This window comes from Oryctolagus cuniculus, chromosome 14, assembly GCF_964237555.1.
Source record: "Oryctolagus cuniculus chromosome 14, mOryCun1.1, whole genome shotgun sequence".
Taxonomy (NCBI): Eukaryota; Metazoa; Chordata; class Mammalia; order Lagomorpha; family Leporidae; genus Oryctolagus; species Oryctolagus cuniculus.
The window spans coordinates 639,991-652,972 of NC_091445.1; the positions used below are offsets into that span (position 1 = coordinate 639,991).

A 12,982-nucleotide genomic window follows, 5' to 3' on the forward strand; every position below is an offset into this window, starting at 1 on the left:
GGCCAGGTATACTACAGACATCCCCCCATCTGGTGTATCGATAATTTTATAGTATCGCCCAGGGTTCTGGGTTTTTGGAAAGATGGCCTCAAATGTGAATGCCCTTCTCATCACATCCCATCAGGAGCATGTGACAGCCCCTTGGCAGCCTCCATCTCTTGGATTCTCCACTGTGAGCCACTGTTTTCCCCTGGGAAGTAAGTCAGCAAGTCTAACCCACCCTCAAGTGAGGAAGGGCAGAAATTAAGTTCTACCTCCAGGAGCTAATAAAATACACATAACATAAATTCACCATTTTAATCATTTTTAATTGTATGATTCAATGATATTAAGTACATTAACTGTGCAAACACCAGCACCGTTCATCTCTGGAACATTGTCCTCATCTCCACGTGAAACTCTGTAAAGGAATTTCTGAGGAATTGTTTGTCATAGTGTCTGGCATACAGTGGGCACACAGTAACTTTGATCTATCCAAAAGATGCTGTCAGTGAGGCACCTCCTTACAGCTATTGAATTAATCTCTAAAAAGAGGTTTAGTAACAAGAAAAGTGATCAATTAACTTTGTTCTTTATATAAAGATCTTTTATAAAATTCAGTTCGGGGGGCAGGTTTTATTGCACAACAGGTTAAGCCACTGCTTGGGACTTCTGCATCCCGTGTTGGAGTGCGTGCTCCATGCTTCTGATCCAGCATCCTGCTACTGCACTGGGAGGCAGCAGGTGATGGCCAGAACACTCGGGTTCCTACCAACCACGTGGAAGACGCGGATGGAGCTCTTGACTCTTGGGTTCAGCCTGGTCCAGCCCTGACTGTTGTAGGTGTTTGGGAAGTGAACTGGTGATTGGAAGATCTCTGTCTCTTCCTCACTTTTGGTCACTCTGCCTTTGAAATCCATGAAATTTTCTTAAAGCAATCAGTTGAGAATGGTAATGATGACTTTTGGCTAAATTGGGGTTTCTAAATTACTCCTGAGTTTTAGTTATTCCTTTGGACCATTTTCATTACTGTGTTCCATCAGTGACTGATCTGCCTGCCCCATTTTATGTGTAAGTGGAGACCTAAAGCCATGTGTGACGATGTCTTCCGTGTGTGGCAGGGTAGAACTGTCACTGTGAAGCTGAAGAACGTGGATTTTGAAGTAAAGACGCGAGCGTCTACAGTTCCATGTCTTGTTTCTACTTCAGAAGAAATCTTTGCTGTTGCCAAGGAGTTGCTAAGGACAGAGATTGATGCTGATTTTCCACATCCCTTGAGATTAAGACTTATGGGTATGACTTCATTTCTTGTTTTTCCTTAAATCTACTAGATTTTGCCATCAACTTTGGAATATTATCGCCTCTTGTTTATTTTTTAATCCCATTTAGGAAGTTCTCACTGTGTGCTGCTATTTAGCTTAATCTTTAGAACCAGATGTATATGAAGCCAGGCTCATTCATTTAATTCCAGTTCTTTTCCTTACTACTTATTGAAATCCTGGGGGCAAGGTGTGTTTCAAAATACAGAACTTTACAGCTTTTGAAAGCAAAATTCTGTGCATGGAGACAAGAGTGTTAGGTCTTACTGTGTGTACCTGAGGTGTCATCCCACTGTAAAACATGTTATTGTTTCAGTAGCAAAACAAAAACACACCAGCAGTCTGTGAAGACTCTAAATATCCTCACGGTATTTCAGTCCTTGGCTATACTTGTTTTGTACAATTTTCACAACTTTGGATTTCAGAAGGATGATAAGGGACTGTGACACTGCTGAAACGGTGTGTCCAGTCACTGCGTGGTGGAAACATAAACACAAGTGTGAACTGGGGAGAGAGTGTGACAGGTGTTTCCGACGCTCTCCCGACTGCTAACAGCGCACCATGAGCCGCATTTTCTCCTATAGGAAAGTCAGCTGAATGAAGCCTGCTAACGGGAAAGCTAACGAGCAGGCTTCTGTGGAAGCTTTGTTCAGAGTCGCCAGGCTGGCAGGTACCCAGCATACCCTTCAGGGAGTGAATGGACGAGTCGACTGCAGTATCTCCAGACAGTGGGGCAGTAATGTTCAGCACATAAGAAAACAAGCTCTCTGGCTGGCGCTGCGGCTCACTAGGCTAATCCTCCACCTAGCGGCGCCGGCACACCGGTTTCTAGTCCTGGTCGGGGCGACGGATTCTTTCCCGGTTGCCCCTCTTCCAGGCCAGCTCTCTGCTGTGGCCCGGGAAGGCAGTGGAGGATGGCCCAAGTGCTTGGGCCCTGCACCCCATGGGAGACCAGGAGAAGCACCTGGCTCCTGCCATCGGATCAGTGCGGTATGCCGGCCGTAGTGCGCCAGCTGTGGCGGCCATTGGAGGGTGAACCAACGGCAAAAGGAAGACCTTTCTCTCTGTTTCTCTCTCTCTCACTATCTACTCTGCCTGTCAAAAAAAAAAAAAAAAGAAAGAAAGAAAGAAAGAAAACAAGCTCTCGATTAGCACTGTGGCTTACTTTGCTAATCGTCCGCCTGCGGCGCCGGCACCCCGAGTTCTAGTCCCAGTCAGGGTGCCGGATTCTATCCTGGTTGCTCCTCTTCCAGTCTAGCTCTCTGCTGTGGCTCAGGAGTGCAGTGGAGGATGGCACAGGTCCTTGGGCCCTGCACCCGCAGGGGAGATCAGGAGGAAACACCTGGCTCCTGGCTTCGGATCGGTGCAGCGCGTGGCCAGTTGGAGGGTGAACCAACGGAAAAAGGAAGACCTTTCTCTCTGTCTCTCTCTCTCTCTCACTGTCTAGCTCTGCCTGTCAAAAAAAGAAAAAGAAAAAAGAAAAACGAGCTCTCAAGCCCTGAAGACACATGGAGGAACCTTAATTGCATATTGTTGAATCAAAGCAACCAATCAAAAAAGGGCACACAAGGGATTCCAACTGTGTGACATTTTGGAAAATGCAAAACTATGGAGACAGCGACAACATCAGTGACTGTCAGAGGTTCCGGGAAGGAAGGGAAGAGTGAGCAGAGCACAGAGGATTTTAGGACTGGCAAGGGGCTCTGTATGCTGTAGAGGTGGGCACACGCTGCTGCACACTTGTCTCAACACATCGAAGGCACAACACCCAGAATGCACCTCCATGTCAGCTGAGGACTTGGGGAATAAAGTTTTCTCAGTGCAGGTTCCTGAGTTTAACACATGGTCCAGTCTGGTGCAGGAAGTAGGAGAAGGCTGTGCAGGTGTCGGGGCAGGGGGTATACAGGAACTCTCTGTTCCTCTGTCCAGTTTCACTACGAACCTTCAGCTACTCTAAAACATAAAGCTTGTTTTTATAAAAAGAGCAGGACAGCAGTTGTGGCACATGGTGTAAGTTGCTGCCAGGGTGCCACACCCCATGCTGGAGTGCCAGTGTGAGTCCCGGATGTTGTAGCTTCTGGTCAGCCGCTTCCTGGTGCACCTGAGAGGCAGCAGGAGTGCCCAGGTACTTGGGCCTCTGCCACCATGTGAGAAAGCCAGATGGAGTTCCTGGTGCCTGGCTTCAGCCTGGCCCAGCCCTGGCTGCTGTAGGCATTTGGGGAGTGTTTTCTGTTGTTCTGCCTTTGAAGTAAAGAAAAGCATTTTTTAAAATAAAAGTTAAGAAAAAAAGTTTTAGAACAAGCTAAGGAGTCAGTGTAGTTGATTCTAGTTAGTTACTTAATAGCATGAGTGTCAAATACTAATTGGAAGTCCTAGATAAGGCCAATTCCAGAAAATATTTGGGGACAGTGCTGTGGCACAGCCGATTAAAGCCCTGGCCTGAAGCACTGGCAACTCACATGGGCGCCGGTTCTAGTCCCAGCTGCTCCTTTTCTGATCCGGCTCTCTGTTGTGGCCTGGGATAGCAATAGAAGATGGCTGAAGTCCTTGGGCCCCTGGACCTGCATGGGAGGCCCAGAAGAAGCTCCTGGCTCCTGGCTTTGGATTGGTGCAGCTCTGGCATTGTGGCCATCTGGGGAGTAAATCAGCGGATGGAGGACCTCTCTCTCTGTCTCTACCTCTCTCTGTAACTCTGTGTTTCAAATAAATAAAATAAATCTTTAAAGAAAAAAAGAAAATGTTTAATGCATCCCAGTTTTATAAAGGCAATGTCTTCTCACAATACCCGCTTTAGTTTAGAAAACTATATCCAATGTTTTCATATTGCTCTCAGTCATGCTCTCTGTATGTGTCGCGGCAGTATTGCACAAAATGTTTTTATGCACTGTGAGTAAATTGGCTTTGTTGAATTTGGGATTGACTGGTTGTGACTGGTCTAATGCAGGTGTTCGGGTGTCTGGTTTTCCCAACGAAGAGGACAAGAAGCAGCAGCAAAAGAGCATCGTCGGCTTCCTACAGACTGGAAACCACGTGCTGCCCGCCACAGGGCCTGTGCTAGAGAGAACTGGCATGGATCCGCCTGAAAAACCTCTAGAAGTGTCTCAGAAGAAGAGTTTCTTTGATAAAAAACGATTAGAAAGGAAAGGGAGTCACCAAGACACATTGAAACATGAAGCTGCAGATGAACAGAGTTTGCAGACCTCACAGCCACTGCCAGTTTTACAGAAGATGAGTGAGAATTTAGCGTTGGAGAGTGCGGGTGGCCTTGGCACCTTCACCTGTCCTGTTTGCTCCAGGGAGCAGGGACGCATCAGTCTGGAAGCCTTCAACATGCACGTGGATGCGTGTCTCGATGCACCTTCAGGCAGCGCGGCCTCCAGGGGGGCCCTGGGCTCACAGGCTGCCTCCACTGAAGTCAGCAGGAAAGAAAATGCACATCACTCTTTCTCGTGTGGGGAGACGCAGGATGATCGGGAAAATGTCGACATGGCTTCAGTAGGTTTGGAAGAGTCTACAGGTAACTCATCTGAGGTACAGAGTGCAGACGCTTTGAATCATAAGCACAAGGAGGAGTGTGATGGTCTTCCAGACAAATCCTTCAGTATGGAACATGGTCGCCAGAATTCTTCTTGCAGTGTTGCACTGGAAAAGGAAGATCCTGGGCCGTTAGGTGGGCAAGAATGCCCCCAGCCTTATTTATATGAAGTGGCAGCAGGCCAAGCTCTAGTATGTCCTGTTTGTAACCTAGAACAAAGGACTTCAGATCTTACCCTGTTCAATGTGCACGTGGATGTCTGCTTAAATAAAGATGTTATACAAGAACTGAGAAACGATTCGGTTAATCCTGTTCATCAACTCAAAGAAAATTCTAGAAATGCTGGTGAGTCATTTTAAAGAATGTGATTTTCTATGAAATTTTTTTAATTAATGAGATTGTTGGTAAAGTAGGACACAAAGGTTTGAGGAGCTGAGCAATATATTAAAAAAATAACTTCCTTTGGAGAACATTTGCCAAGACACAGTAGTCAATTAACCATAGTCACAAAGCCAGAAAGCCTCTGTGACTTGTTTTTTGGTAGTGCAAACTAGTCAGATTTCAAAAATGAAATTAGGTCTAATGCTGAAAGAACTAGTGATAGTGATAGTAAATTATGAAGAAATTGTGCTGTATAGTTTCTAGTTTGTATAAGTAAAAACTGTGTAGTACCAAGAAAGTTTTTATTAATCAGCCAGTTTTAATTTTTAAAATTTTTATGCAGCTTTTCAGTTATTTCATGTTGTTCATTATGGAATTTCTTGACTTTTCTTCCCTCAAAAGGCAACTCAAGCAGAGCACAGAAGACGTTAGCAAAAACAAAAAGGTATGGTAATCTGAACTTCAATAGAACGAGCTACAAAAATGTCATATTTTGAAGTTTAATTTCTAGGAGGCTTTAAATTTTGATTTTTTTTAATCATCAGGTCATATTTTTTAAAAAGAGCTATTTGCAGAATTATTTTTAAAAATCTCTTCCTGTCTCTTAGTTGTGTTTCTTTTCATTCCAGGCCAGCACTGATGAAAAAGAACTCGGCATCAAAGAAAGTAAAGCCAAGCAGTGCCACACGTACCCTTGATATATTTTTTAAGTGAGCATTTTATCATTAATTTTTAATTGAAACTAATTTTATAATCAGTGGATTTAATATTCATTTTAATTTACAGATTCCTTTGATGGAGACAAATGCATAATTCCTCTGTAAATGACATTTCCTTTTCTGAGAATGAAGAATGTACAAATTTACTTCTAAGAATGTGGAATGTGCATGAATTTACTTCTAAGAATGTGCAATATGTACAAATCTACCTCTGTGTACGTTTTCTGTAATATGAGAACTTTTACATCCATTATGGATCAGGTGGAAATTAGTCCTGTTAGAGATCATTTTAAAAAGGGGAACAGGAATGGAATCTGAATATGATTTGTTATTTTTACAGTGGATATAAAAACACAGGCGTCAGGGCTCTCAGTGGTCCCTACAAGCACTTATCCACTCTCTGGGCATCGGACTGCTCTGATCTTAGTATCTTCTGATACCTTATGGACATTCATCATTAGAACCTATCATAATTTCTATGATGAGTATTAACTTAGCAGAACTCCTATGCCTGGTTTTGTTATCTTCAGGAAAATAATATCACAGTATTATCTGTGTTAAAAGGATCGTTGCTTAAAATATCACTATTTATTGGTTTTTCTTATTTATAATCCCTTTATCTTATGAATGAACACTTGATTTACTTTATACACAGTAATTTTATATGTGGGACTTTTAAGTGGCAGGTTGTTGTCTCTGGCAGTTACATCTGCTTTTTCCACAAGTATATTAAAAAGGATAAATTATACAGGCATTTTAAGAGGGAAATGTACAATTCAAAAGGTTCATGTGTATCAAAACATCTCCTTTATCTTAGTTGCGTTTCTAACACAGCGTAATAGAAGTGGTATGCTGAAGACTTGTGTTAGTGGAGTCTCTAAGACAGTTGTGTAGCTGGAGCAGACGCAGTCAGAGTCTTCACCACAAGAAGGAACTGCATCTTGTTCTCCTAGAGCTTTGTTTTCTTTTTCCTTTTTTTGCTTATTATTTAACCATATAAGGAATTAACATTAATTAGCATCTCGCACAACCTTTGGCTGCAGGGCCGTCTTGAGTCTTAACTCCTAAACTGTTTGGAACCAGGCACCACAGCAAGCACAAAGCTGCTGCACTTAGGTAAATTCCAGACCCAGCAAAACTGCTTTAAATGTCCTGAAAAGACAGCACTCTGTTTTCTGACCCGCCTGAAGTTTATTGTTTTAATATTAGAGCAAATATCAAATTATTTTCATTTATATAATTAAACTGGATGTTATCTTTAGTAATATTCAATAATAATTGAAAGTAAAATTTATTTTTAGTCAATCTGTTAGCCAACAGAGATGCATGTTTTTTGTGTGTTCTTTCCCTCTGATGATTTCACTCATGTTTTTTTTTTTGCTCTATTCTGCATCCTTCACTCTCTGTTTTTTTAATGTACCAAATCCACTTTCTTATTATAATTTTGATTTGAGGAAAAAGTACAGCAAGACTACAAGAAGTGGTAAGAAGCACCCATGATCAGATACAAAACCACTGGGGGAATACACAACTTGTGGCTGTGTGGTAAAATCCAGTATCTGGAATATACTTATATAGGTGATTCTTGTGGATCAGTGAGAGAAAGACAATCAATAGAATTTTGTCAAGAGACTTTTTTCCCCCACTCTGTCTGAAAGGCAGAGAGACAAAGAAATCTTTCATCCCCTGGTTCACTCCCCAGACACCCATGACAGCCACAGCGGAGTTAGGCCAAAGGCAGGAGGCCAGGACTCAGTCCAGGTCTCCCACACAGGTGGTAGGGATCCAAGGACGTGAGCCAGCATTTGCTGCTGCCCAGGGTGTGTGTCAGCTGGAAGCTGAACTTGGAAGCAGAGGAGGGACTTCAGGCACTCTGACAGGGGAGGCTGGCGTTGCAGGTGGCATCAACTGCTGTGCCAGACATCCGCCCCAGTCGAAAGACTGTCAGTGACCAAGAAACACGAAAGCATTCATAGTCGAATTCGTAATCCGATATGAAAAACACAGAGACATTATTACATTCCTGCCACATTCATGAAAAAATAAACAATGATATGAAGTTTCACTGATGATGTGAATTCTTAATTCCATAACATCTGGTGAACAGCCTGTCCTTTACTTGGCAGTTCTCTGCCCTGCTCTCTGAGCAGCTGACACCAGGGCAGCAGGGGTGCCACTGCAGGAGCCGGAAGGAGGAAGAGGATGGCAGGACCATCGCAAGCTGGCTAGGACGCTAGCAGAGGAATCCACCCTGCCCCGTGCAGGTCCTCCTCCTCCCTTTCCCTCTGCCAGGGCTGGCAGAGAGCCTTGCTCTTATTATTAATCCAAGGGTGTGCCTCGCCCTTTGTGCTCTCTCTACATCTGCCTGGGCGTTTGTTCATAGATGGTCCCTTATCTCAAAATACAATGTTTCCCCTGCCAGAGTCCTACCTAGCACATGGCTCAGGAGGACTGTTGAGCTTGTGCCCTATTCACAGCAGCACTGTCACAGCTAAAGTCTGGAAATGAGCCCAGTGTTCAACACCGGAAAAACAGTTAAATCCTGAGGTGATGTGGTCCTGTACATTCAAACAGTGGGATTATGCACAGTGGGGCAAATGAAGGAAATAGATGGAGAGCAGTGAAGCCAGAAGCAGAGGGTGCTGCCTGCATGTTTCCACTCGGGAGGTTTAAACAATCACAACCCAGTGCCATGGCTTAAGGGTGTGCCCATATGAGATAAAACTACAGTGAAAACCCAGTGTTTTTTTTTTTTTTTTTTCAGAGAATATAAATCTATAGTTTTATTAAGACAAAAACTGACAGTGTGGTATGAAGTTTACATTTAAACAAAGTTTTCACAGAAACCTAACACATGCCTACAGAGATTTTTACAATGCAGCTCTAGATGCAGGTCTAGACCATGTCAAGAACTGATGGATCTTAGGAATCAAGACGGAACATCTTGGGTCTCAGTTAATTCTTAGGATAAAAAAAAAAAAACCGGTTTGGTGTTTTAAAGTAAACCACTGCCCCAGTATGAATGATTATTCTTCTCCTGAGACCAGGGCTTCTGAAATTCAACCCTTGAATAGTTTCAATGAAACTTGTGCTGTCAGTGACTGAACCCTGCCACCCATGGTTTCAGAGTTCAAAATTCAAAACAAACCAGAGGCTTCAAGAGTTTGCTACCTTAAGAGTATGGGTCCTTGTTTTTCCCTACTCTGCCATCTCCTGTACCACTCTCTTCCCCTCTTCCAATACCTCAGCCAGTGGTTTGGATGGATAAGCTGATACAACTTCATAATTGGAAAAGAAAGGGTCTTCTTGTCTAATTTCAAGAATTAGCACCTCTGAGACAGAATGCTCTATCTGCCTGTGTACATTCTCCCTCCCCAGTCAGTCTCCATCTCCACAACGGCAGCTTTGGTAACTTGTGAACTGGCTTAGTTCTCTGTGGGGGACATTAAGCTCAGGCAGGGAACACCTTGGCTTACAGGTTTCAGGCATTCACAGCTTTTAAACAGTCTCTCTAGGCCGGCGCCGCGGCTCACTAGGCTAATCCTCCGCCTAGCGGCGCCGGCACACCGGGTTCTAGTCCCGGTCGGGGCGCCGGATTCTGTCCCGGTTGCCCCTCTTCCAGGCCAGCTCTCTGCTGTGGCCAGGGAGTGCAGTGGAGGATGGCCCAGGTGCTTGGGCCCTGCACCCCATGGGAGACCAGGAAAAGCACCTGGCTCCTGGCTCCTGCCATCGGATCAGCGTGGTGTGCCGGCCGCAGTGCACAGGCTGCGGCGGCCATTGGAGGGTGAACCAACGGCAAAGGAAGACCTTTCTCTCTGTCTCTCTCTCTCACTGTCCACTCTGCCTGTCAAAAAAAAAAAAAAAAACAGTCTCTCGCAGTCCCCATTTATGGTGTCAATGACATTTTTTTGAAAAGGTAAAATATCCTGGACATAGAACCAAATCTTAAGTTAGTTGTTCGCTCTACTGTTTCATCATTTCCCCAATCAAGCCCCAAATTTTAATCAAAATGATCCAACCCATTTCCCTTTCTCCCTATCCCATCCCTCCCACCCCTAAATAATACACCAGTAATAGCCAAAAACTACACACATGCTACGCTGTAAAAACGCAGAGTTAACACTATTGGGAAGAAGGCTGTGGGTTGTAGAGATGCTCTTTGAAGACCTACAGTATCTTTTTGTTCTCCCACACACCCAATTCTGCAAGTTTTGTCCTTCATAGAAGGCCCTTTGCTTCTCTCAGCAAAGCACAGAATGGGCTGCCTTGAAACACTTCTCCCCATTCCCCTCCACTGGAGTGTGTGAACTACATAGCTTGGAACAGCTTAAAGCACTTGGGCTGCTGCAGGGCACAGAAACTATACTGGCTCTTCAAAGGACATCTTCTCAAGCCACCTCTATGGTGTCAAGACAAGTAGAACTTCTTCCCTCCTCACTTGAAACCCACAGTCGGATGTGACGGGGCTGGTACTCAAGAGACTTAATTCTTGTCATCTTTTTTGTCGTCATCCTCCGAGGGATAGGAGTGCCACGTCAGCCTTTCCTCATAGAAGGAAATGACAACCTGTGGGCACTTGACATTGGCTTCCTTGGCAGGGACCAGGTCGGCCTCATCAGAGTTTTTCCATTTCATCAGGAACATGAGTTCTCCACTTGAGTCTGTAGCTCCAATGATCCGTTCCGGCTCCAAACCCCGGGCAAAGCCTCGTGGCTTTTCTGACTCTTCTTTCTTCTTCTTTGGTTTGCTCTCTTCTCCCTTATCTTCAGAATCAGAATCAGCTTTGCGCTTGCCTCCCTCTGACTTATCTGTCTCATGTGCTGTTTTCTGTGACTGCAGAAACTCAGCAATGAGGTCAGGGCAATCCAGATTCTCTTCTGGTTCCCACGTATTGTCTTCATCTGAGAAACCTTTCCACTTTAGGAGGTACTCCACTTTGCCCTTTACAACTCGACAGTCAAGAACTTTTTCCACCACATATTCCTCTTCCTCCTCTTCTAGCACCTCCTCCACTTTCTTCTTGAAAACCCAGTGTTTTGTCATCGCCAAAGGCAGCAGTGGTGCCTGGGGGAGCAGGGCAGTGGCACAGAGCACGGGTCCTGGCAGGCCTTTCTGTCCAGGTCAGTTGGTGACTGCATGGGTGTTGAGCTCTGCAGACATACTTTGTACACTTGGATTCATATACAAAGATTAAAAGACAATGAAGTACCTCACACACACAGCCTATGTCACAATAAAACGTAAAAAGAACGCCAGAAAGCACATTCCCTAGAGGGTGGGGTTCCCGCTCCTCTGCAGGCCCCAGGGACGGGGGGTCCACCCCAGCCAGCAGAGTGCTCACAGAAAGGATTTTCTGCTCGCGTCTTTCCTTACCAGCCTCACCCAACACTTCAGTGGTTTAAGGGAAAACGGTGTCACAGTTTTCACCTGTCAGCACCAAACAGGCCACTAGTTTGCCAGCCTGGGCTGCTTTGTCCCTGCTTCCCACAGACCCCTCAGGCACTAAGTCAGTTCTGTAGGTCTGGTTCAGAATCTCACGTCATTTGTGAGTTATGGAGATCCAAAGCTGGGTCTTTTTTTTTTTTTTTTTTTTTTTTTTTTTTTTTTTTTTGGACAGGCAGAGTGGACAGTGAGAGAGAGAGAGAGACATAGAGAAAGCTCTTCCTTTGCCGTTGGTTCACCCTCCAATGGCCGCTGGCACACCGTGCTGATCTGAAGCCAGGAGCCAGGTGTTTCTCCTGGTCTCCCATGGGGTGCAGGGCCCAAGGACTTGGGCCATCCTCCACTGCACTCCCGGGCCACAGCAGAGAGCTGGCCTGGAAGAGGGGCAACTGGGACAGAATCCGGCACCCCGACCAGGACTAGAACCCAGTGTGCTGGCGCCGCAGGCGGAGGATTAGCCTATTGAGCCGCGGCGCTGGCCCAAAGCTGGGTCTTTTAAAGAGAAATCACTTGTAGGTTTCTCATGGGACGTGAGCTTCGTTGGCTGGTGTTGGTGCAGTGGTTCAAGGGCAGGTCCAAAGGCACTAGTTTCCTTGGGCTTTCAATAGTCTACTTAAGGCTTTCTACTTCAACCTTGAGTTCCAGCTGGGGGACAAAGGACAAAGGGGCAGCTCTCAGACACATCTGGGCTACTCTCAGGGAGCTTCCTGGAATCAGACACATCCGGGCCACTCGCAAGGAGTTCTGCAAGGCCAGCAGCAATTCTCCCTCCCATCTTGTTGCATCCTCGTCGTAAAGGGAGCCTGGAAACTTGGTCATCTTGGATGAGCACATTGCTGCACCAGGCAAAACCATTTAAGAGTATCCGTAAGAACAACATGAAGCCTGCTGTTGTCCTGTTAATATTAAAAATTTATTTTGGAGACAGAGTCCCCTCTGCTGATTCGCTCCCCCACCCCCCGCCCCAACTGCTCACGAGTCAGAGCTGGGCTTCGCAGAGGCCAGGAAGTAGGAACTCAGCTCAGGTCTCCCCCACCTCCAGGATCCACATTAGCAGGAAGCTGGAGGCAGGAGTCAGAGACAGGTATTGAACCCAGATATTTCCTGTAAGGAACAAAGGTGCCCTAACTCGCATTATAACTTCTTGGCCAAATCCCTATACCCAGGGTGGACTGTGTGTGTGTGTGTGTGTGTGTGTGTGTGTGGCCATTTTATTGGAAAGGTGGAGAGGTACGGAGAGACAGATCTTCCATTTGCTGTTTACTCCCCTAATGCCTGCTGAAGCCCAGAACTCAGCCCAGGGCTCCCATGGGAGTGTCAGGGACCCAAGCCATCACCTGCTCCTCCCAGGGGCTCATGAGCAGGAAGTGGGATTGGAAGCACAGAACAGGGACCTCAACTGGGCACTGTTACGGGATGCAGACGTTGGAGCAGCAGCTGAGCCACTGTGCCCGATGCCCTCTTTCTGGGTGCATGTTTCAAAACAACTCTATCCAGAGAAAAATAAATGATCATCCTAAGCCAGAAGTCCCCAAGGCTAGTCTGAGGCCTAGCAAGGACTTGCAGGACCCTGAAACACTGTAATGTTCACGGCTAGAGATGGTGAC

At 45.6% G+C, this 12,982-nt stretch overlaps 1 protein-coding gene and 1 pseudogene across 20 annotated transcripts in view; one reads left to right on the top strand and one right to left on the bottom strand.

The window, feature by feature from the left end:
- Positions 1-7,238, top strand: part of POLK (DNA polymerase kappa) — a 70,210-nt gene extending 62,972 nt beyond the window's left edge. For 19 of the 20 annotated variants that reach the window (XM_051838659.2, XM_051838658.2, XM_070056283.1 and 16 more), the window contains 5 exons: positions 1,101-1,272; positions 4,243-5,178; positions 5,617-5,659; positions 5,844-5,924; positions 6,001-7,238. In XM_051838659.2, coding sequence (XP_051694619.2) covers positions 1,101-1,272; positions 4,243-5,178; positions 5,617-5,659; positions 5,844-5,924; positions 6,001-6,010 — 1,242 coding nt within the window. In that variant the 3' untranslated portion in view covers positions 6,011-7,238. Of the gene's footprint in view, positions 1-1,100; positions 1,273-4,242; positions 5,179-5,616; positions 5,660-5,843 lie in introns of all 20 variants that reach the window. The other variant, XM_051838661.2, reaches the window with a different exon arrangement.
- A 3,033-nt stretch (positions 7,239-10,271) lies between these two features.
- LOC138845118 (chromobox protein homolog 1 pseudogene) lies at positions 10,272-11,008 on the bottom strand (annotated as a pseudogene).
- Between the last annotated feature and the right edge of the window lie 1,974 nt (positions 11,009-12,982).